Source organism: Cyprinodon tularosa, unplaced genomic scaffold (assembly GCF_016077235.1).
Source record: "Cyprinodon tularosa strain WSP-4 unplaced genomic scaffold, ASM1607723v1 ctg609, whole genome shotgun sequence".
In the NCBI taxonomy this organism is placed as follows: Eukaryota; Metazoa; Chordata; class Actinopteri; order Cyprinodontiformes; family Cyprinodontidae; genus Cyprinodon; species Cyprinodon tularosa.
Window position 1 is genome coordinate 175,031 of NW_024039351.1, and position 25,847 is coordinate 200,877.

Below are 25,847 nucleotides of genomic sequence, written 5' to 3' on the forward strand. Positions count from 1 at the left end.
TGACTGAAAAGACCCGAGCTCGTAACATCATAAATGACCCCTCACACCCCCACCATGGACTGTTCTCCCTGCTGCTCTCGGGAAAGAGACTTCGTAGCATCCAATGCAGGTCCAGCAGATTCCAATGTCGAATTTATTTATATAGCACTTAAAAAACAGATATAAAACTGCACCAAAGTGCTTTACAGGAACACCAATTAACAAGACAGAATGTGAAACACTGCTTCAAATAAAAGCTGAAGAATAAAAATAAGTTTTAGGAAGCGATTTAAAATGATCCAGGCTGTAATTTGAAGAGATAAATGGTTCCACAGAATTGGAGCAACAACAGAGAAGGCCCGATCTTCTTTCCTCTTTAGTCGAGTCCGAGGAACTGTCAGTAATAGTTGATTATTAGAGCGTAGACTTCTTGAAACAGACTGGAATTTTAAAAGGTCTCTAAGATAAGGAGGAGCTAATCCATTTAAGACATTATAAGTTAATAAAAGAATCTTAAAATCTATTCGGTAAAAGACAGGCAGCCAAAGTAAAAAGGCCAGTATAGGCCTTATATGGTCACGCTTCCTGGTTCCTGTTAGAAGCCGAGCCGCTGCATGATTTATCCATGCCTCTATATAATGAACTGCAATAATCCAACCAGGATGTAATGAAAGCTTGGATACGTCCTTCAAAGTCCTTAAAACAACAATAAGATTTAATTTTTGCTAAAATCTGCAGGTGATAAAAACTTGATCTAATAACAGAGCTAACTTGTTTATCTAGCTTTAAACAGCTGTCGAAAGTAAAACCAAGATTCCTAGCAGAGGTCTGACAAAACCGAGCTAAAGAACCAAGAATCAGATCTGGATTTGTAGTCTGAAGACTCTGACTAAATAATATAACTTGAGTTTTACTTTAAGATGATTCAATAACAGTTTCTTCCCCACTGCCATTAGACTGCTGAATGTTTTGTAAAATGGGTTAGTGTTTTGTATTTTATTATATTTTATCATTATATATATAAAAATGAAAATGTTAGAACTGTAAATTTAAAGTCATATGTTTATATTACTGTTTTCATATATATTTTTTGCTATTTTTCAAGGCTGCACTTTTACAAAAAGAAATTGTCTAGAGAGCTGTTCCAAACGAAATTTCCTTTTGTTATACACATGTTTAAACAAAATGACGAATAAATAAATATGTGTAAGTCTAAGTCTTAGTCTAAAACGTTGGGCAACAAAATACCAAGTTAAGGAAACCATCATTTTAGTCCAGACATGTTCTGAAAACTAATACCTGATCTCCATTTATTTATTTTTCATTCATTTCTGTTATTTTTCTCTCATTAAATGAAATTTGTGTCCACTTGTATCAGTTTAATGTCTCTCAAGTGGATTTGCCTCTTTTAAGTGGATAACCTGAAACCCTCAGCTTTTCTTTCATTTTTAGATGTTTTTATTTCTGTTGTAAGTCGCCTGTCTGGTTCAGTGTCTCCTACAGGTGGAAGGGGGCAGAGTTAGACAGGAAACACCTCCCTCTGTTGGGGCGGATAGAGTTGCAGCCGGGACACTTCACAAACTTTTTTTTCTCAGTGTCCCACTGAAACATTCCTACACAGTGTAGTGCGCGTCCTGCCATGCTTCTCAGGCTGTAGTTTTGGATCGCCTGGACTGTCTTTGTCTTCTTGCATTCCTGAGTCATGGCTCCGTTTGGAAAGAACTTCCTAAAGGCCCGGCTCAAGAACAGGTAACTCGATGAGACTGCGGAGAGTCACTTGAAACCTGCGTGTTTTCTGCTGGGAGAACGCGCTCGTTTGGAGATGGATTATTACGCAGGACGCAGCGCGCGTCGGATCTGTGCAGCTCCGAAAACAAAGCGGGTTAAGCTGCTGGGCTGTTGTTCAAGTGGAACAGAGGAAGCAATACAAAAGAGTGAAACAAATGTCTACATTATAATCCCGTTCAAGACAAATTATAAACCTTTGAGGATTAGAGGATAGTGGTGGGCTTTAATGGGAAGGATTTCAATCCTCTCCTTTTTAAAGGGTTTAAATGGATATGAGTTGTTTTTTTTTTTCTCACTTAGTAATGGAAATTACAGAAAAAATGTGAAAAGGCACCAGAAAAAGATTTAGGATGAGGTTAGAGTTTAGTATTGCTGATTCAGTTTTCTGTGCAGCAATGAAATGTGAACTGGTGGCTCTCATTCCTTAGAAATTGTCTTACCTTTGACCTTCTCCTTCTCTGTAATTATAACACTTGCTTTCAAAACTGCAGTGAGTCACAAAAAAAACAAAAAACTTCAGACGTTCAGAATAAGCAGTTTAGCTAAATAATCAAACCTGCTTCTGAGATCCAGTTGAAGTCCTTGAAATTACAGAAGTTAGGTTCACCTAAACGTACCATTCATCTGGTAAACAATTTTCTTTTCTTTTTTTGCTTAAATTCTGACATTTAGGGGTTATCATTAACCTAAACATTTTGATAAAGTTTAACAGATGATAGTTTTGATTTGCTGTGTTGAGTGGAGAACTGTATGGCTGAGAAAAGGTTCATGTGTTGGAGTAAGAATCAAAGTTTGCATCCAGCTGTAGTTTAGTTTACCACCAGTAGTAGTGTTAGTAATCTGAGTTTTATACACTGATAAAAGCAATCAGCTTTAATGTAATCATTAAAACTGTTTTACTTTTATTTGCCTATATCTGATTTAGGTTTTCATTAGATTTTTATTGATGATTATTATGGAATATTACAATCGATAGATTTAAAATGGTTACAACAAGAGATGTTCCACATTAAGCTATCAGCATGATGTCTGAGTGCTGCAAACGCACTGCAAATGCATAAATACCCAGAGAACACAAAAATTTGTGCAAACACAAAAATGAAACTAAGACACAAACGCACACAAAATTAATGCACGTAGCAAAAACAACTGAGATCTAAGAAAAGCTGCATAGCTCCACAGGGGCAGAATGTTATCAGACCATTAGCAAAAATGTAGATGGGGTGTCTGCCAACAGGATGCTAAGAGAGAATTTAAAACACATACGTTTTATTGTTTTTATCTTTAGAAATGCTTAAGCTTTCTAAGGTCCTTTGACCATAGAGTGATGATATTCTCCCCTAGCGGTCTGCAGTACCGTTGCTATCCAGAGCTAGTTTTGCAGCTTGTCTTAACTTGTAGTTTGTACTACCAGCACATTTACTTTGCACATGTTTAACTTATTAGCATATTTTATGTGTCTGCAGTGGGGTTTGAATTAGCAGTGCAGTTGCATAATTCTTTTTTTAACTTCTTTGATTTCAGGATTTCTCCTTTGCACATGTTTTTTGTTTGTGTTTGACTCTTTTTTGTGTTGGCTGAGTTCATTTTTTTTTATCGCTGTGCATGTATGTATTTGCAGTGCAATTTGCACTTTTTCTATGTCTGGGACTGCAGCATTCTTGCTTTGCAGTGTTTTACCTTTGAATGGGTTTTGTGTTTTTGTGTTTGCAGTGCGTTTGCACCTCTTGGTCACAGTTTATTTGTTTAGTTTCCATCAAAAAACATTGGAAACAATATAATCAATACATATGGTATGCTATGATCAATATTTGTAATGTTTCTGTTAAATTATAATTTCTTTTTTTATTAATTTTTAATTGATGCAAAAAAATTATAATTTCATGATGTGTAATACTTTTATTGACAATTTGGACAAAAAAACTGAAAAAAAAATATACATCAACATATTAAATATTTTATTGATGCCTTTGTTATCTAACTTGGTCTAACTTGTGAACATTAATCATAGGTCACTACAGGATAAAGTTACTTAAGGTGAAGTCACTTCTTTTCTAGTCTAAACCATAAAGTCATTATCAGAATTCACTGGCAATGACAATATACCATTGTTTTATCACCTTACTGTTTTTATGCCCCCCACTAAAAGAGGTTGTTGTATAATTCAAAATGGCCCCACAGCTCTCTGCAGATCCATTAGACCTCCTTCAGTCTATTATTTTTACGACTAAAACGGGTCACGCTTTTTGAACCAGTGTCTCCAAAACCAGGAACTCAACATTAAGCCTGAAGAAATCCTTCTGCAGTCGGTTATGATTAATTCCCTTACATGATCTGTCCTGGCAGAACCTAAATCAGAAGAGAAGGGTAATCTTTTCATTACCTCCACTTATCAGAAAATCCGTTAGCCACAAAAGTCAACATTAAAAGACTTATTTTGACGAGGCTCTTATGTTAAATTACTGTTGAACTCTTTGACAGTGGCTCCATCAACTGGCTGGATTTGTTTTTCCAGCTCATCAAGCTCCTTACAATCTTTAATAACTTCAGACAGTCAGACTAAAGTCGCCTCTGGTCGCTTTCTTTTGTCGGTGTGTCTGCAGCCCACATGAGTGTGAGTGTGTGTTTTGCTCAGTAATTACCATCATACCACCTATAATTATGTGAAGTGTGTAGATTTGTAGATATGTCAGATGTTTGATTACAGAGACTGGCTCAAACTCGCATTAAGACGCTGAGCTGAGCAGTGAAACATTGAAACCTATCACAGGATGAAATACAGCAGTCAGATGAGCCAGTCAGCTGACAGCTTTGGCAGAGCCTCGTCCAGGGCTCTAATAGTTGATGGAGACGTCTGGCGTTATGTAGAGGACTTCCCATTAAGTGTTTTCCAGCCGGTAGCATATGCAGGAGCAGAACTGTGTCTGATATCCTCGAAGTGTTTGCCAGCCAGTGAGAAACGTGGCCAAGAGAATCTGCCTGCTATTGCACGGTACAGTAGCAGCTCCGCAGCACTGCGTTCAAGGCCAATTAGCAGCTAAAATAGCTCCGTATTTACAAATTAGCTGACAGAAGTAAACAAAAGTACTTTTTTTTTGCACTGGAGGAAACTGGGAGCCAATTATCGTCTGCGCAAGCAAAACCTAATTTGGTGAGTCATAGATGTGAGGGAGACAGGCTGGGTGGGTGGGGGGTCACGGGGGCTTACAGAGGAAAGGAAGAGCAGAGAAGAAGGCTTGTGTTATGTCTCTCTGCTCACAGATCTCTTTCATAGTGGGACTCATCACAGAGATCGACACATCCAGATAGAGACGGGAGGTTATTTCCTCCACCATCCATCATCCTTTCCCAGATAAGAACCACAGGAAGCATCTTCTCTCCAGCAGTTGGTTGTTCTTTCCAGTTTGTCCCTGGTTTGTTTTCTTCCATTATTTACAAAACAATCAAAGCATAACTTATAAAGTATTGATGCTGCCCAAAAAAACTCATGTAAGCAGTTACACTTAAAGGAAAAGAATTCAAACTTCTGACAGTATTTAAAATCTGAAATTATTACATATGGTTCAATAAATGATAAGTGTTTTTAGGAGTAATTTAATTTGAATGTGCTTTACCGGAGGCATCCATGTTTGTCAAAGAACACTACTGCCACCTACTGGTTTGTGACATCACAGTGCGGTATCAGCTGTTGAGCAAGTCCCAGTGCTGTATCTGGTGTTTGTTACAACGCGCTATTATCCAAGTATCCAAGGTATTTCATATCCTTTTGGATGATGGTTTACAAACTAAATGTTTTCCGCACCACTGCTCCTCTGATGTAATGTTGTTGGCATTTGTGGGCTTAAACCAAAATGGCTCGTATTACCTGTTGACATTTGTAAGAACCATTCACCTCCACCACAAAAGAAATTCAATATCTTCATTGATCTTTCAGCTTTCTGTCCTGCACTATAATCAGGTGCTGGAACCATGACACAAATTACTATTGGCATTTCAGGAAGCCCTAAAGTTAATCCATACGTTTGTATGTCTTTGACAATGAAGAGGACTTCAATCAAACGGCTTAAATGTCTGTGAACTTGAAGATCCCATTGAAGGTAAATGCATGTAAATGTCCATCCTCTGTGCTCTGTTACAGTTTGAGCAATCACTACACTGTAAACCCCAACAGGTTCAATGAACTCAAAATATTTGATGAAACTGATTACCTCAAAATATTTAGCTATGTTAAAGAATATTTTAAGTAATTTCTACTTAAAATTAGACTTTTGTTAGTGCTCAAAATCTTTGAGGACAAGGATAAAATTAAAAAGAATAATGTGAGAAAAAGATGTTTTAAGTAATTACTACATTAGTTAGACAAGATCTTTACACTTAAAATCTTTGAGCAAATGAACAACATTAAAACAAATAATTTCAACAAACAAACATTTTGAGTAATTACTACTCTAAACTAGAAAAGTTATTCACACTCATTTATTTTGAGGAAGTTGATGAACTGAAACATAATAATTTCTCAAACTAACATTTTAAGTAATCACTACTTAAATTTTTGATAAGTTTAATGAACCTGATCATTTTGAAACTAATGTTAAAACTAACAAAATTGACACTGGACACGGATTTGATTTTTTTAAGTTATCACCCCTAATAATATATTCATGTTATCACCATGACTCATTCAGTTTCTCAGATCTAAACATTGTCAATTCAGCCTTTTATATTTTTAAGTTGACTTAACTGTATTTAAACACATTTTATTGCCTGTATATGTTAGCTATTTTTCTCAAAATCAAATATATTTTATTTGTATGATTCAAATAAAAAAATATTCAAAAGACAATTTTACTGCAGATTCCATTTATTTATGAATTCCATTAGAATTCAGAACAATGTCCCCAGCAATGGGGTTAATACAGAAAATAAAATAAATAACAACCACATTTTCAATCAAAATGCTGAATAAATACGGTTTTATTTATTCAGCAAATAAAACTGTAAAAAATTTTTTAGTTCCCAGTGACTTCAAGGCAGACCAAAGCATTTCCGTACGAAACTCTGGGACCTCAAGCCAAACACTGAAATGATCAAGTCAAAAACAATTACAAATCTGCAGGTCTGTTTAAAGCTGCCTTCTGAAACATCGGCTTCTCTGTATCCACAAAAAACGAAAAATTGGCCAACATAATAGGCCGATCCAAAAATAATAGGCCAACAATAATAGGCCAACATAAATAAAAAAAGCGAAAACAAAAAACAAAGACAAAATGGTTGCTTGAGTATCACCATGCTGGTAGTAACAACGACATCTTTTAAGCAGACTGCTTACTCATCCATCATCAGATCATTTTTAAGGCTAAGCAGTCTCGGAGGTAACCGCTTCAGGTCATCCAAACCCATTACAACTTTCTGAATAAAATTGAATGTATATGTCAATTTCTTTGGATACTGTAAATGTAGTGCATAAATCAAGCCAAAAAGCAAAATGAATGTCTCTCTTAACTGTGCTATAGTATATCACATACCACAACCTCTCCCTCAAGAACTATAGAATGTATTGCAGGACCAAACTTCACAAGGGAGACTGTATCATTCGGGACAGTGAGAACAGCTACAGTTGTATCCGAGAGGTGTGGCAGGTCAATGTCTTCTGCCTAAAGAACATGACAGTAATTAGTTAATGAGTAGAGCAGTCAATGAAAAACACTGCATGTGTATTTAATATGAAATACCAGTGAATGAAAAGTTCAGGTAAAATTCCCAAATATGACATTCTTGGAGAATTACTGTAGTACAGTATGATTTAATAGCTTTTCTGGTGGCTAGGAAGAGGGTTGTGGTTGTTGTCTTTTGGCAGTAACAGAGGGTTAAATAGAAAAAAAATATATTTATAGAGATACACAAACTAAGAAAAAGAAAGAGTAAAAGAGTACACACAGTTGAATCTAGGGCTGCAACTAACGATTATTTTAAAAATCGATGAATCGGCCGATTATCTTTTCGATTAATCGATGAATCGGACAAAAAATATTTTTTATACTAACCTCTTTATTCCAAAATAAACATTTTAGACAGAACAAACAAGCACACAAGTACAGGTTGCTCATTAACTGTACTGGTGCAATATGAAAAATAAATGTTTGTGTTAAAACTACGCAAACTTACATGAGAAATGTAGCTGTACATCCACAAAATATAGGCTACTTTGTTTCATAAAGCGCAAAAAAAGACATTTTTGTTTTTAAAGCCCCTAAGGGGTTCAAACAATAGGCCCCCCCATTTCAAAAAATGAGTTTTTTTAGACTAGAAGAGTTCTGCCTTTTAAGACAGGAAAGTATAGCAGTTAAAATTGCTACTTGAGAAAATACTGAACCATAGAGATAAAAATAGCCCTGTGATTCAAATTATAAATTGTATTTGGAATAAAAATGAGAGAACTAGGGGTGCTAAAAAACACATCCTCCAAAGACAGATATTTACATGGGAATGTGGCAGATAATTAATTGACATATTACTGATCTTGCTGGATTTTATTCTGCTTTACTTCCATAAATTGCAGGATCTTCTTTACTTTATCTTTGCCAGAAGATTTAAACTTTAAAAGCCTTGCCCTCATAATTTGCAAGTTAATTTATTTATAAAGGCTGTTTTAATTATTGTGATCAATTTGCGCCGTCAATACCGGCGCATGCGCGTTTCATTTGCAGTCTGAACGCTGAGGGTAAACATCCTGCGGCTCTGACTGCAGCGCTGAGAGGGAGAACGGGGTTGAGATGGGGGAGGCGCCTCATGGCAGAGTAGGAACGATACATGCGTTCACGTAAGAGTCTCCAAAGGCCGCCAGTGACACCGTAAAAAGTTGCCAGATTTGTCACTATTCGCATTTTTTTCTTTAAATAGTCGCTGGAGGGGTCTGAAAAGTCGCTAAATATAGTGACAAAGTCGCTGAGTTGGCAACACTGCGCACCTGCGGTGCTGACTCGCTCTGCCGTAAATTTTTTTCCTTCCCCCGTTTCAGTCAAGTGGCAGTGATGACGGCGGCGGCGGATGACGCATTAATCGCGCGACACAACTAATCGATGATGAAATTCGTTGCCAACGCTTTTAAAAGTCGATTTTTATCGATTCGTTGTTGCAGCCCTAGTTCAATTCAATTCAATTCAATTCAGTTTATTTATATAGCGCCAAATTCACAACACATGTCATCTCAAGGCACTTTACAGTTCAACCAGATCATACAGTCAAATTGATACAAAGTTTTCTATCTAAGGAAAACCAGTTGATTGCATTGACTCATTGACTCAAATACAATCCCTCATACTAAGCATGCTTGTAGCGACAGTGGAGAGGAAAAACTCCCTTTTAACAGGAAGAAACCTCCAGCAGAACCAGGCTCAGTGTGAGCGGCTATCTGCCGAGGCCGACTGGGGTTCAAGGAGACAGAAGCAGAGATACAAAAAGCAGCTGTAAAAGGCGGCCCCGTCCAGGAAACACGCAGCCAGGCAGACGAGCTCCAAGGCAGCTCCCATGCCAGAGGATGAAGAGAGCACATCCACTCAGTCACTGTCAGAGAAACCGTGACTGAGTTCAACTAAACAGGCACTTGTTTAGTTGAATCATAAACTTACATTCCAGGTCTTAAAAAATCCAGCAGCATCTTCACGCAGGAAGATGGGAAGTGCCTGCAGAGCAATTGTGCGTCTGCTGTTAACATCAACGTCTTCCTAGAAGACAGAGGGATTGTGGGTAATGGGAAGACAGAATTGCAGAATAAGCAGAATATTAATCATATGCATATATTAAATAATACTATAGTACAAATTATCATGAGGTAGGAAATGTTACATACAAGGAGATCATAGGTCCTGAAGATGTTTCTTAGCAATTCAGAAGTTTTGCCAGTGCGGGCCGCTTTCTCACGGTACATCGTCATTAGCTGTGGCATGTACTTATCAAATGCAGAATAAAATGTACTCTTTAAATTTATATTTGTTATTCGATGGAATTCTGCACAAATCTGAAAATGCAAAAAGAAAATTGGTCACATGACATTAAGTTATATATTGCTGCAGCATGGCATCACTACCCATAGGTCAAATTATGCAAAAATCGTTGCACTTCCTCACAACTGGGTGTGTGTGTTAGACCACTTCCTGAGGGGTGGCTACACTGCTAAATATTATTGGCTGTAGAGCATGTCCGATTTTGATAACGGAAAATGCTACAGGTATCTTTAGTTAGGATAAGTCTGTTTCTTTAAAGCAACATTAAAGGAATAGTACACCCAAAACATGATTAGCCTTCATTTTCTACTCACCCCCATGCTGAACAACACTCTGGAGTACTTTTTTGATATCTCAAATGCATCTGGAGATCTGGGAGGCTTCTTGCTGTCTGCTGACATTCAAATAATGGAGGTCTATGGCGCCCGAGGCAGAAAGGTCCATAAAAGTCCACAAAAAACGTGTCAATATTCCTCCATACTGCTCGTCCAATGTATTCCAAGTGTCCTGAGTGGGTAGCGTCCAGAATTTACTCGAAACGAAGTCATTTAGAATGTTTTTAGAGCATAAACAGTAGTGTATAGGATTTCCTGAAAGCGCGCACCAGCGCGTTCAGGACGCTACGGAAGCCGGCAGACCAAACCAGATGAAAGTGCGCATTCAGCGTCTGCTCTGCCGATAATGCAAGCGTAGAAGAAGAAATGTGCTGTTTACCTGTGCAAAGAAAGAAACAACGAAAGAAAAATGTCTGAGGACTTCAGTGTTGAGGAAGAGCATGAGTTCTTTGCCGAGCTGAATGCGCTAGTTTGGTCTGCCGGCTTCCGTAGCGTCGTGAACGCGTGTGTGTGTGTTACAAGAATAAGCAGAAAGAGTGCTGCCTTAATGTAAATCTTAATATAAGCCTTAATGTAGAACATGTAATATTTTAATTAGTCTGGTGTTCAACTGAATAAAAAAGAAACATAAAAACATAAATTTATTCAGGGGGGCTTTTTTCTTCTGAAATACATAGGCCACTAGTGAACCCACTGGTAAAAGTCATAACCATGAAGGACTTCCGATGCCTTTTGGATACCAATTTACACCTCTAATTCCAAACGTTTATGTTTATACCCTTGTCTGATCTAAACAGCCTCAAAATATGTAATAGCAGGACAGTGAAATCAGGTGTTATTAGATGTATCTATCCATCTGTACTCACTGTTTGATTTTGTATTGTGAGGGAGCTGTAGGAAGTCTTCATGTGGCAGCTGACTATTTTTCTCCATATAAGATGTCTTATTATGTTTCAGTTGCTCAGAAAAAGCAAAAAATCCTAAAATGAGAGAGCAGATTTACTGCCAATATTAAAAAAAGATGTAAAGAAGTGCACTTCTTTAAATCAACAGGACAGCTGCTCCACCTGCTCCACTGAAAATACTGAAAGTAATCAAATAGCATAAATTTATACGACATATAATCCAGATAACATATTATTTAAACAGTTAAGTTTAATATTTACATTTAACTCAAGTTGTCTAATCCATGATGGCTTGCAGAAACAACTGAAGGTTGTAAATTCTATCATTTGCTATGACCTGTTAAAACCGCCTGCACGCACTACTCTGTGCTAACTTGTAGCTTGCAAATTGATGACACAACAGAGACTTACAGAGCTGTTATTATGAGCGTTACAATGGGCCCGTGCCACCGCTGTGGAGCTGCACTGCAATCCTTCCACACAGAAACCCGCAGCCTGCATTCCTATAATTTAGAAGCGGTTTCCTCCCAAATGTCTGATGCCTACCCGTGCATCACAGCCTGCAAGTTCAACCTGAGGTCAAGCCAGTCTGCTCGGGTTTCTTGGCTCCACTCAAGTGTGAAACTACTCACCTTCTCTTCTGTCCTTAATGTGACGACTTGTAGATGGACAGGGAAATGACAACCAGGCTACTTGCATCCTTTAATCTACTTCAGCATTCCGTACATTTCCGTACAGTTTGTTTAAACAACCCTGTTGGATTTATATCTTTTATCAGGCAAAAGGTGTTAGAGCTATGAAGGCACCCTTATTTTCTCAATCTAGATTCAAAAAAGGCACAAAAAGTGTCAGCCCTTATCAGAGTTTCATTTGTGATGCAGTCAGCTCTTTGATTCATTCAAAATTGTGTATGCTCTGGCAAACAGTGCTAAGGCCTTCCTGCATTCCTTGCAGCTGATTCCAATCAAAAGGTTTGGTGCCATTTCAACATTTTCTTCAAGAATAGCAATGATAATTTTAAGGTGATTCATCTTTAAAGTCTTGAAGCTCCAGCGCAGTTTAAATGTTTTACTTATGACCTCAACTTCTCCAGCAAAGTTGATAAATAAGATTGTGAAGCTACGTTGGCTTATTCTGCAGGAATAAAGTGAATTTGTAACAGATACAACCTATTAACTCCATTTAAAGGCTAACTTTGATGGTGTAACTTAACTAGGCTGTTAAACTACATTACTAATTCTCATTTAGAATGATTGGAATGTCTGCTTTAGTAGCAAAACACATTTTACTTCTCGTTTTCACAGCTTATCTTCAGGGAATGTAGAGGTTGTAAAAGGTTGAGAGCTTAATAGGCCTCATATAAGACTACCTGGCAAAAAATTATCATTTTACTCTACTTAGCTCACCTGTCGGGTGTGACATCAAATCCCATAATGCTTTGCGAGGAGAGCTCTCCACGCAAAGCCTTCTGGATATATCTGCCTCTTCTGAGGCCGTTCTGTTCTTCTCATACACTTCGTAGACACTTTTCTCTAACGATCCTCGACCATTTTCAAAGGACCGTGGTGAGAAAGGTGAGCTTCAACGACTGTCTGAAACCGTAGCTCACCTCAGATATACGGCTGAAGGTGCGCATAGTCAGGAAAAGATGACTAACTGGGGATGAGTACGTAGGACGGCCTTACGTAAACACATCACCAGAATCTTTGACAATTAGGAGGACCACTGATTTAGATGATCCACCCAGAAATAAAAGATGGTCCTCTAAACCTTTAAGAGTTGGGATTTCGGGAAAAATAGCCAATCTTCTCAGGATGGTTCCACCTTCAAAGTGACAGAAGTTGATATGAGCCACAGACACAGGTTCCCAGCAGAGTAAGAGAGAATCTAGAGGAGCATAAAAAGCAAGAGAGAAGAGCATGGAGTCATGGTGGTGACATAATGTTGGCATCACGGGGTTAAATCTGCATGCTTAAAACATTTAAAATGCACTTAAAGAGTATTTTACATCCATGTCTTTTAAGCAAAAGTGCTTTTATTAGTGTTTTTTACACATGTGCCTTTGGGATGAATTCTTACTCCTCAACATTTTCATTTCAGCTATGTGGAAAATATAAGTTCCACCTATTGGCACCTCTGTTAGCAGCTGATGGTGGGTCTGGCATTCCAGCACTTAGCCTTACCAATTAACACACTAATGTCAGCTTGAGACATTAGAGATTGAGTTTATAGTTTTTGGTCAAACATTGTAATAATCAGGAAGTTTAAATACATCTTCCTCTTTTCACCCCAAGTTTACATTTCTTCTAGTTTCTTGAAGTCTGTTTTCAAATCAAAGCAGAAGCACAGGGACTCCAGTTTCCCATAACTCATATGATATGTGATAACCTTCTCCCTGTGTTAGACTTCAGCTGAAAATGGGCCGGTAGTGACTAATATGGAATCCATTATTCCTTTTCCTCCCGCAGTCATTTCACTGCAGCAGCAGGATGTTGCCTGAGAGTCGGTGATTGTGGCTCAGGACAAACACAGGTGTTTCCCCATGTTGCTGTACCCTTTTCCTGTACAGCTGAGGCCTTGGCTCACCCACACTAAAATACACAATTGTCTGGACATTGTATTTATTTGGGTGTTATTTTCATAAGAGACTGGAGCAACATGTTTGTCACATGTCCTTCTGTAGAAAAACATTTGTGTCTCCGTTTTAAAGTTTACTGATAAAGCTGCTGTGTTCTTTGCCTCATATATTCCACATCCTTTAAAAAATGCTGACTTCTGTATGTTTTTTGTGCTTTTTGAACATCTTACAAATAGTATTCCTAGAAGCAGAGGCATGACTTACGTGGCCCTGCTGTGTGAGATTGTGTCAGACCACACAGGTGTGGCTTTTTGCTGCACCAACTGCCTCCTTAATTTTCCAGCAGTAGTGTTTATGGAGCCTAAAAGCGGTGGATGCATTTGTCACGCATGATGTCTAGAAATGCCAAAGGCGGGGGCGGGGTTGCGTGGCCTCAGCTATTTTCTTTACTTCAGGTCTCTTTATCCATTAACTCAAGTAATGAATGTGCTTCAATCAGTTAAAGTTACTTCTTATTACTTATTTCCATGTTGTGCTCTTTCAAAAACAAGTTTACAAAAACATCAAGTTTAAAAACTTTTAAATGCGTTATAGCAATTAGGCTTCTGAAATTACACAATAGATATCTATATCACCTTTATTTTCTCCTGCTGTTTTGTGATAACCATCAGATAAGGTAGAGAAAGATTATCTAGGGAGATTAAAGCGGAGCTACAGCGGAATGCAAATCTATTCATAGGAATTACATTTATTCACATTCTCCCATACAGCAATCACCAACTTTAGTTTATCTAATTGGATTTTTGTTGTTTTTATGATTACACTGTGTTTATCTGCATTTTAGTTGTGTCTGTCTTTAAATGATGTACTGTATACCATAAAAGTACAACAAAAGGCAAGCATAAAACTCAAAATTATTCCATTTATGTAAAAATCCAAAACTGAAAATGTTGGAAGTACAGTAGGATCCCATTTACGGGACAGAGCGGGCACAAATGAGTGATAAAACAGAAAGGACATAAACACTTTTATTATCTTAGAAAATAAATAAGTAATCTTTTTTACACTTTGTAGTTTAGTAGGCTTACTATAATTAGGGAGAGAAACAGAAAGAAGCTACATTTGAGGAGGATACTATTAAGCATCTTAAGCTTACTACAACTTCTTAAACCTCAAATTGTAGTGAATTTTATTTTATTATTTATCTTGTAAAATGTGTTATATCTAAAAATCTTGCTGAGATACAGTTTTCCCTTTTCCAATTGTAAGTTTTTTTGGCTTATCTCAGGCCCAGAATTCTCATTTTTATTTTGTTTTTGCTCGTTTTTGTACTTCCATTTTTCCACTGCATTGCAAAAATGGCCAATCTGACCAAATCTAACAATTATAAATTTAGCCAAAATGCTTTTTTGATTTTGATTTGGGATTGATATGCTGAGCAAAAGCAGATTCTTTTAGATTATTAATCTTCTTTTGAGAAAATTTTTCTCAAAATAAGCTACTGTTACTGTTTTTATGCAAGAATTTTTGAAGCAATTTATTGTCCAGAAAATGTTTTCATAGCTGTTCTATGTGGGGAAGCTCGGTGGTGGTGAAGGAAAAACGGGTTAAGCACTGTAGTGGAAGGAAACTGGGTAAAAATATCCCTTCCTTGTTGAACAATCCCTACAGTGGCATGGGGTAGGGTTGTGTAAAGTACTGAAACTCTGAAAAGTAAAAGTACTCAAAGACTGTATTCGGATACAATATTATATAATCATTGTATTGTTACTAAAGACAAGTGTTATTTGCATAGTTCTGTTATTATTCGTTTTAAATAGATAATGCCTTAAACTATTGTCATATTGTGTTATATTTGGGTTATGCATTTTGCATGTATTTGCACACTAAGTTGACTGTTACTGTTGATTCTATTAAGAAAGTTTCACTGTGGAAATTGAAAAAGGTGAATTTATAATGTCAGCTGTTTTTTACCTTTATTGATTTGCTGAAGTACAGGGAATTGTATGTTTCAGTAGAGAACTTTAAATCAGTTACCAGAAAAATTATATGCAGGCTTCCTCAAGGCTCCGTTCTGGGGCCGTGTATTTATCTTTTACCTGCTTATTCTTTTATTCTGCTTTAACTTCTCTTCTATTTTATTGTTTCATTTATATAAAGAACACCGAATTGTCTTTGTACTGAATTGGGCTATATAAAGCTGGGCATACACTGAGATTTTTTCAATCGTTGCTACAGCTCACACTTGACGACAAACGTTTTTGCAAAGTGTGTCAAAAGAAGAGGTCCTAAGTAAAAACGTATTCCTCACTTTTAAGTTATGTCATATCTAAAACCATTAGCATTTGCTCTTGCAAAGGAGCAAAATTTGAAAATAGGTCAAAAGATATGAATATTTTATAAGACCCTTGAAATGTTGTAATATTCCCTTCTAGAGTATTCAGTGTATACAAACTAAAGGTTGCATCAATTCTATGGTGGTTAACCTAAACAAGATCTCAATTCAAATGATGTTTTTTTATGTAAATGAGCTTTTGTCCCAAAACAAAACCATAAAAGCTGAACAAGCAGAGGCATGGGTTGATAATTCACCTCGTGAGCAGCAGCTTAACTGATCTAGCCTTGCTATTCAAAACAAAGTGTGTGAATTTAGTGGAAACTGAGACAGTGAGACAACACATTCATTTGATTTATTAGTACTAAAAGGTTCATGACATTTGAAATGTTATCTGCCAGATTGCCAAATTGAAACCTTACATTTCTTTAAAGCAAACAGACTACAGCAGGAGTCACCTCAGTGAAAATATGCAAATTATGTTTTTTTTTATTCAGTTAGGAATGTAATTAAAGAAATATTATGAGTTATTTTTTTTGGCGTGCTTTGCTTAAAAGTAATCCAGAGAGAGAATCTTGGCAGTCTGTTATAGACGTAACAAAATAAATAACATCAAATCAAACAAACAGAAAACATAATACATCTTTCTTTATCTCAGAATCAGGTTTGCCTGTTTGGCTATGCTATCTACTGATCGGATTACTTGTGGCTGTGTGCATATATTTTAATGAGTGGATATTAGGTCCAGGATATTACCGGTGCTCCATTAGGTTTTGAAGAAAGAAAAAGACATCATCAGCTCATCAGTGGTCAATTTTTGAAAGTTTTATGATTCACACAAAAACCTAATGAGGATTAAATAGCTCAGAGCCAAAGCATTAAATGATCATCTCTGATGAGTAACACGATGAGTAACGGCCTATTAGAATCAAGCAAGGGAGCAGAAAATGACTGAATCTAGTTTTTATGCTCACCGGCGTAACGGAAAAGCATTAAACTGCCTAGTTATGAAAATGAATTCGGATCTGCATCTGTCAGTCATGGCTACCTTGTTGTTACCACTGCTTTAAGAAGCTACTGTAGTGTTGTTGTTATTTAACGAACACAGTGTACTGATGTTCCTTTGTTCTTAGGCTATGGATGCAATAATACATCCAGCTTAGAGATGAACAGTGGCATGCACAGACTTTTGTGAGGACAGGGGTGGAAAGAACAAAATGGGCATATATAGTGCATCCTAGGGCTGGGCGATAATTCAATAGCGATACATATCGATTGATAGACGTGTGGCGTAATAGAAAAAAAGACAGTTGATTAAAGTTCGATAAAAAAGAAACGCAGTTTTCCTTCCTTCTCATTGTAGCCTATCATGTAGGTTTATGCTAGTCACTGCTTCCTCCCAACCAATCACAATCGAGGACCCAGGCACGCCATCACCAAGCGCCGCCCTCTCAAACCACAACACAGAGCACATGAAGATGTCGCAGCAAGCAGAGGCGGAGGAAATTGTTCCAAAGAAGGATTTTTGTAGTTCGGCAGTCTGGCAGTATTTCGGTCATGGCAAGTCGGACAACAAACAAACCACAGTCATCTGTAAAATGTGTAGGGAACCAGTGAAAACCAGTCTGATAACACAACCAACTTTTCTTTTTTTTTATCATCTCAGCCGCTCACAGCTGCAGGAGTACGAGCTGTGTAGGCCCTGACGCAGCTCTCCTCCGAGGAATCTTCGGGAATTTCGGGAAAATATATATATTCAGTTCTGGGCAGTTTCCCACGTAGTTCTAACAATTGAGATAAAAATGCTGAGGGGCCAGAAACTTCAAAGTAATAACTCAGGTTAAAGCAGGAAACGGGGGCGGCGGTGGGGGGTCATTTATTTATTTATTATATTTATTTTGGTCACTTTTCTGGTCACTTTAGTTTATTCTTTGCCAGTATTTAATAACATAACTCAGGTCTGTTAAGTTATTTTTCTTTAAAACAATTCTGTTATGGTTAAAAACGTTGGTTAAATAATGATTTAATTCGAAGTCTGTTTGTGTTTTTTATTAAAATTAAATCATTTAGCAATATTATAAAAAGTCAGAGCTGCACATAAAATATGGTTTCAAATCGTTTCAATAATTATCGATATCGATCAATATGCATTTTTTTTTTATCGATAAGCTTTTTTTCTATATCGCCCAGCCCTTTCAACATTTGTTGGGCAGTGGGCTTACGAGTTAGCCTGACGTAGTCCGACTCAATTCTAGTCAGAATGAGTCTGATGCTGCTCCATAGAGCTGTGATTATGGGGCGTGTTTCGAACGAACCAGGAAAAAAAATGCCTCTGCACTTAATTGGATAGACCTACAACCAATAAGAGCAACGGAGTGCGTGACGTATGTTAAGCCACGCATAGTTGTTGTCAACAAAAATCAAAGCGTGCAGTTGCACGCCTAGAATTAGAAGATGAGACTTGATCGTGTTTCTCTGTTCCTCTTTTAAAATTAATTTGCTGTTGATATCTTCTAGAACAGACCTAATAGCAGAATCTACTCACCTAAACTCTCCAGCGGCAGCCATTGTTGTTGTCACCCAAGCGCGCTTTGGTCACGTGGTTGATTACGTGACTGTTGGTCATCTGTCCATCATCGATTGGATCGCCTGACAGTGGGCGATAATACTCGCGCTACTATGGAGCAGAGCCAGACCGAACTTCCCCGACCTCAAACTTTGTGGGCGGGACTAAGTTCGGAATGGCACCCAGGCTACTTACGAGTAGCCTGAGCAAAATAAATCAAATTGAAGAAGTGACCTACTATGTCTATGAAGCTGATCCCAGTGGAACATTTGTCCTCTGCAAATGGGCAGTGATAGCCATGCCAGTCTATGGACTGACTGCAGTTCTACTGAATGGTGCCTTGGTCAAGGTCAATGACAGGCGTACCTGACATGTAACAACCATTCCATACATTAGTGTGGCGTTGATGCCATGTATCGGGTATCGGGTATACCGATACCCGATACCCGATACATGGCTGTGCAGTATCGGCCGATACCGATGCCATCTGTTTTCAAATTGATGTGTGTGTGTATATGAAGAACTGCATACTACTTGGATGTAAAATAATTGCCGTCATGGCTTTGTCAAGCTGCTGCCTACCTTTGTGAGGCAGGAAAAAGACTAATACAAAGTGAATCCAGTAGAAAACTACCATACATACTGCTTTAGATTAATAGACTAATTATGATATGTATGCTTTCAAAAAATAAATTCCACTACCCCCCTTCTTTTTTTTTTTTTTTTACAGCTGGACTACTGACTGTAAAGGGCACTTTAACATGTACTTTAGCTACCAAGGGGGCATTTTGGCATGCAATTTGGCTCCCAAGAGGAAAATGTAATATGCGTTTTGGGAGTAGCTGCCTAGTGGTTAGGGAATAGAGCTTGGAATCCAGAGGCCAAGGTTCAAGCCACACTTCCACAGACTGCCACTCTGGATCTCTGAGCAAAAGACCCTTAGCCCCACACTGCTCCCTGGGTGCCGTACAATGGCAGCCCACTGCTCCTCAAGGGGATGGGTCAAATGCAGAGAGTGGATATTGTTGCTCTGTACTTGTGACAGTGTAATGACAATGAAACACTGGAAAGGTTTTAGTATGCTTTTTACTGTAGCTCCCAAGGCGACATTTTAACACAAGTTATGGTTCCCAACAGGACACTTTAGTACCTGTTCTGGCTCCTGAGGGGTCACTTTAGTACACTCTTTCTGCTCCCATAGAGGCACCAAATCCAATTAGAAAAAAGTAAATGAGATTAAACAATTAATTTTATACAACCAGTACAACCGCTAGCCTATATGTACCTGTTTATATTTGAGTGAACATATATTCAACTTGGTGACTCCATCAATAAAAACCTATATGGAGGACCAGGAGAGTCACTGAAAAAGATAAACAGTGTTCCAAATTTAACATTTAAACCATACTATTAGAAATCTAATCTTTCTTTTCTTAAATTAAATAATTAAATCGTAAATATTAGTTGTATGTATTAATTATTAGATTAGATACTGTAATTTGAAAATGTACCATTGAATCCTTTTTCTAAATGGGTTTTTAAAAACAACTTCTCATAAATCTGATCATTAATAGCTTTCCTAATCACACATTTAAAAAGCCTACTCCTCAGGTGTAACCAGCTCTGTCATGGATTATTGAACTAAGTGTGGCAGTCTAACCAATCGGACCATGATTGTTTGAATTGATTTTCAGTTTGCTCAGGGACCAGAAGGGTCATGCAAAAGATAAATGGAAAGTCTAAAGTAAAAAAAAAAAAAGCAAATGAAAAAGCCAAACTTTGCTACCATAGAAGGATTTAGCAAAAACTGCACCAGATGATTATGATTGCAAAGACCTAAAACTTTCAAATCTGCCGTTCCAAAGCCACAATTGTAAGCTTTGTTTTTCTGTCTCTCATTCAGGACAAAACAAGCTGATCCTGTGGTCGGGAAAGAGATTCAGGTCACCGTCTGCAATGAGGAGAAGGTCGTCTGTGGAGTAACAAAGCACACGACATGCACAGATATGATCCAGGCCTTACTGGAGGACCACAAGTCCCTACCAGAGAGCAAAAGGCTCCTGGATGGGGAACCCAAAGACTTCTGTCTTGTGGAGCGCTGGAGAGGGATTGAACGGGCGTTACCGCCTCTCACCAGAATCCTGAGGCTCTGGTATGCTTGGGGCGATGAAAGACCCTTCATCCAATTTGTTCTCATGAAGACCAGCGATTTTGTGCCACAGGCAGCCAAGAAGGGTGGAAAGTCCAAAGGTGCCCGGCCCAAGAGATGGGAGCTTAATCAAGCTCAGTACGCCCAGCCTCTGCCAGTGGACAAGCAGAAGCGTATGGTGAGAAAGGCTTTCCGGAAGCTGGAGCAGCTTCACAAGGAAAACCGGAGCTCCCCGGGTGCTGAAGAGGTGGAACGGATGGTGCAGCTTATTCTCAACCAAGACCACACCATCAGAGAGCAGATCCAGCGGATGAGGGAACTAGATGCGGAGATTGAGCGGGTTCAGAACCACCCTCAGCAGAGGGGGGACTCTGAAAGCTCAGTGGATCAGGGCTGCAGCCTGGCAGCCAGCAATGAGGAGCAGCTGCAGAAGTACCTCTACACCTGTGATAGCATTGAGCAACTGGAAACGCAGGTTAAGTGGCATGAAGATTTCATCATACATCTTTCCCTGGAAATAGACGCAGAGTTAAGGAAGTTTAGCCTCCCTGCGGTTCCAGAAGAGGACGGCGAGCAGAAAGGAGCCGCGGCTCGCGCTCTCCCTGACACGGACGAGTCTTTCTACAAAGCAGAACTGGAGAGGCTGCAGGATGAAATGAAACACAGCCTGATCAGTGGAGTGACTCTGCAAAACCAAGTCGCGGAAATAGACAAGCAGTTGATGTTTCTGGACAGTTCACTGATAGCCAAGGACCAGGAGTGCTGGCAGCTGGCCACCCAGTTTAACTCGCTGCAAATCATGGACAGCATGGAGGAAAAGAAGCCCAGCCTTGTCCTTGATGAAGCTCAGGATAGCCTGACCAGGACAGTAAAAGCCAAACCCAGCCTGTCCCCTGCAGACGTTACAGACACAGACTCAGACACTGGGATTAGCTCCACGCACAGTCAGGACTCTCTGTCGCCATGTCTCGACTTCCCTCCCCCGCTTGATACAGATGTTTAGAGAAACACAGAAACACACACACCAGTCAAAGGTTATGCTTTAACATGTCTTGTATATTTGACGCTTTAGGCTGTGTAGATTTATTTTAAACAAGAAAAAATGTACTCTTGCTTTTATAGAGTGATATTTATTGGTTATTTTTTCAGGTTTAACATATTTTTTGTAAAAAAAAAATTTATTTTGTTAAAACCTTCAAGACACCACTGCTTAATATGTAAATCGTGAAATGTTTAATCAAACCCCTTTTGATTGATTTCAAGCATTCAGTCACTGTCATCAGTTATAGAACATTTCTTTAACAATACATAAATGCCTGCAGGAAAATTATCAATGATGCAAATGATAAAAAAAGTTTCAGTTAGTATAAAAATACAAATAAAATTATGAAATTATTATTTAGAAAGAGCTTACAAACAAAGGGCTGAACAGTAGTGGATTAATAAAAATCCTCCAAAGCAAACAATATTAAAAACCTTTAGTGGTCAAGCTAAGTTTAGATATAGGTGGGTTATTCGCTTGGCTTTAAAATCCTCTGCAGACAAGCCTGCAAAATGTCCAGATTTGGGATAGAGTGGAACATTTGCATTGTTTTTCTTTTCTTGTATTGGTATCACTCAATATGTTCATATGTTGGCTGCTTCATCAGTGCTTCATCAGTGCTTCATCAGTGCTTCATCAGTGCATTCATTAGTCATGCAGATTTTATTGAAATTCAGAGATTTTTTTTTAATTTTATCATGAAAATTGAGAAAGAAAAAGCAATATTAGCTTCAAGAATTAGGTCAAAAAATTGCACAGTTAATTATATATATATATATATATATATATATATATATATATATATATATATATATATATATATATATATATATATGTACACACACTACATTGCCACTGCTGTTTTTCTGTCCACTTCTACATGTAAATGAGGCTGTAGGGTCCAGCATCTAAGCCTCACTGTTTTAGTGTTTTTCACTTCTTTGCCTTGTTGTTTTTTACCAGTTGTGCTTCATTTAGATCCACTTTGATGACCTGAGCACATTTTATTACTTTTTTTGTCATTCAAGGTGTTTGGTTTTTTTTTATCCACCTTCAGGTTTTGTTTCAGGTTAAAGTAAACAGGGTTTATAATTAATGCAAGACAGGACCTGACAACAGGAAAACCCTGCTGAAGGCAAGATGGCAGACAACGAAGGCAATATGTTCACTATATCCTGTTTCCGTGTCATCTCTTGCCACACGGGGACCACCCAAATTTTAGCTAAAAATAGAAAGAAAAGCAGATTTTTTTGTTTTGCTTGCTTGATAAAGCAAATTTCCTCTGAGTCGAGTCCTCTGCTACCATATTGCTGGTTGCTGACTTACCAGAAAGCTGTTAAAGGGACTCAGTGCATCCATTACTTACCTGTCAAGGTCTTAACCATCATGTCTTTTTTTTGGGACCTTTTCTTTCCTACTCCAAATCAGAAACAAAAGTGGAAAAAAAAGGTAATAAGGAAAAACTTTTTTATGTGCATGTTTTTCCCTGAAGCAAATTTCCTGTTAAACTTGTTGGTTGAATCCTTTGTTTCCAAGCGACCTCGTTAGTCGGAGCAGCTCATATTCTGTTGTAAATATGAGTCCCAACAGGCTGGGTTGGATATGTGACAACCTGCATTATTAACTACTCATCTGACCAGTTAATAAAATCTTTACTACCTAAACTTTTTTTATTGAGCAGATAAGTGAAAGAGTTCAGTAATATAATACAAAATAAATTTAAAATAAAATCATTGTCAGTTAAGTTTATGATATTAAAAACATTGTCTTATTTTAATTCAATTCAGTTTATTTATATAGCACCAAATCACAAAAGATGTCATCTCAAGGCATTTTACAGAGACAATTCAACCAGATCATAGAGTCAGATTGGTTAGAAGTTTTCTATCTAAGGGAAATCAGTTGATTGCATTAACTCATTGACTCGAAGCCAATCCCTCACACTAAGGATGCTTGCAGCGACAGTGGAGAGGAAAAACTCCCTTTTAACAGGAGGAAACCTCCAACATAACTAGACTCGGTGTAAGCGGCCATCTGCCGAGGCCGACTGGGGTTCAATGAGACAGAAGCAGACAAACAGAAACAAGCAGAGATACAAAAGGCAACTGTAAAAGGCGGCCTCATCCACGAAACACACATCCAGACGAGCTCCGAGCCAGCTCCCATGTCAGAGAATAAAGAGAACACTTCCAGCCAGTCTCAGTCAGAGAAACAGGGCTACACTGGAAAACAGCTGATATTTCTCTCCAGAATAGCATCACAGCCAAACAGGAACAGACCAGATGAAGCTACTATGAGAAAAGCAGAGAGGGAATAACGTTAGAGATTGAACTAACATATTCTGCAGAGTGGAAGAATAGAGATAGAATGGAGCAGAATTTAAGTGCATAATATCTAATTTTCTTAATAATACCATTCACAGATCATCCCTTTTAACTGCTCAAATTAAGGGCAAATACTCTGATTTTAAGAGATTTTCGCTTATTTGTAAATTGTTTTTGCAGTGTGGGAATTGCATTGCAGAAGTACTATACTTGTTTCATTGCAACCACAAAAGGAATACTATGAAATAGAAAATTATCCAAGGTTTCAGATCCATACCCCTGAGTTTATAAATCCAACTTTTCTATGAAGGCCTCAGAGTTCTTAAAGAGTAATACAACATCAGCGAAGACCAAGGAACACAGTAGAAAGGTCAGGTAGAGGCTTTAAGAAGGGCTTCAAAAACTGCTTACCCCAACAAAAGCCAAACAAATCAGCAAACCTACCATGACCTGGGAGTCCAAATGTATTGGGAGGTTGAATAAGAAGAGCATTTATCAGAGAACCAGTAGCAAGGTTCGTGTTAACTCTGGACAAATCCACAACTCAGGTGGAAAATCCTGTGGAGTGAATTTTGTTTCATGTTTTGTAAATAGAAATTTGAAGGAAAAATAATGCAATCCAGAAATAAAACAGTGAAAAAGAGTTTTAAGAATAATTTTACTGTTTTCTTAGTTTTTTTATATATATATATATTTTGTTTTGTGTTTTTTCAATGTTTTACAATGTTCAATATTTTTACAGATGTCATCATATACAAATGACTTTTTTGAGATTGAGATTTATAGCTCAATCTTATTGACCAATAACATTGTTTCTAACCTACATGCAGAACATTAGAAATGCATCTTGGCTCCTCGCTCTGGAGGAAAGGACGTAGAAGAGAAGAGAATGTGACTACTATTAAAACTTTAGGGGAGATTTGATCAAATAAGATTAAAAAATAGATATTTATATACATATATAATTATAAATGTACATTTAGAAAAAAAAATGCATAAAAAAAAACTTGGTAAACAACACATACTATTAAAACCTTTTTTAATAAGGAGGTTTAGAACTTTAATTTCTGGATTGTATTTTCCTTTAAATTTCCATTTGCAAACAGTGTTCTTTCTTTGTAACAATAATTTAGCAAAACTGACTCCATAAAAAAATCTATTATAGCACTCTGCTTATTTGTTTTTTGCAAGAAGAATTAATACGGTTGTAGCAGAACGATGCAGTGGACTTATTTTATTTTTTTTTAGTAAGGACAGGGTGTTTACACGTGATCAAACTCTTTCTTTCCAACACACCCCTTTCTTTTTATCTACCAAGTAACATAAATCAAATATAGACAAACAAACGTAGAAAAGAACTTTTTGCAGGGCACTCCATGCTTCTCAGCTGTTCCTCAAGAGACAGAGGAAGACAAACTGTTCAGAAAGGTCACTTCTGCAATAAATCTTTCCAAAGTCGTTCTAACTACTGAAGCCGTTTTAGTTTTTTATAAAAGCTTCTAACAATTAAAAAAAATGTTAAAGTGCACAATGAGAGTATTTATTTGAATGAAAAGAGATTTTTTCCCCCCATCATGGTTAGTTTGAAGGGAAATACGGTGTTTACCCTTTTAGGTTCTCAGTGCATCTACTGCCTGTCTTTAAATAGATCTAACTAAAGTAATGATGTTTTATATTAAAACAAGCACCTAATTGTTTTGGATCTAGAACAAATTTAAAAAAAATCTGATGACAAGGTCATAAATGAAGATGAAACTGCTGTAAATTAGAAACTCATTTGTATAAACTCATTTGTATAAACTCATTTGTTATTGTAAAAGCTATTTATTTATGTTGTAGTTAT

General features: G+C 37.6%; 1 protein-coding gene across 1 annotated transcript; it reads left to right on the plus strand.

Annotated features, from left to right (window-relative positions):
• The first annotated feature begins 1,539 nt into the window (after positions 1-1,539).
• rassf9 (Ras association domain family member 9) lies at positions 1,540-21,663 on the plus strand. The gene is made up of 2 exons (XM_038307403.1): positions 1,540-1,728; positions 20,393-21,663. Exons 1-2 carry the CDS (start codon positions 1,682-1,684, stop codon positions 21,639-21,641), a joined length of 1,296 nt encoding a protein of 431 aa, XP_038163331.1. The 5' UTR covers positions 1,540-1,681; the 3' UTR covers positions 21,642-21,663.
• Positions 21,664-25,847: the final 4,184 nt, after the last annotated feature.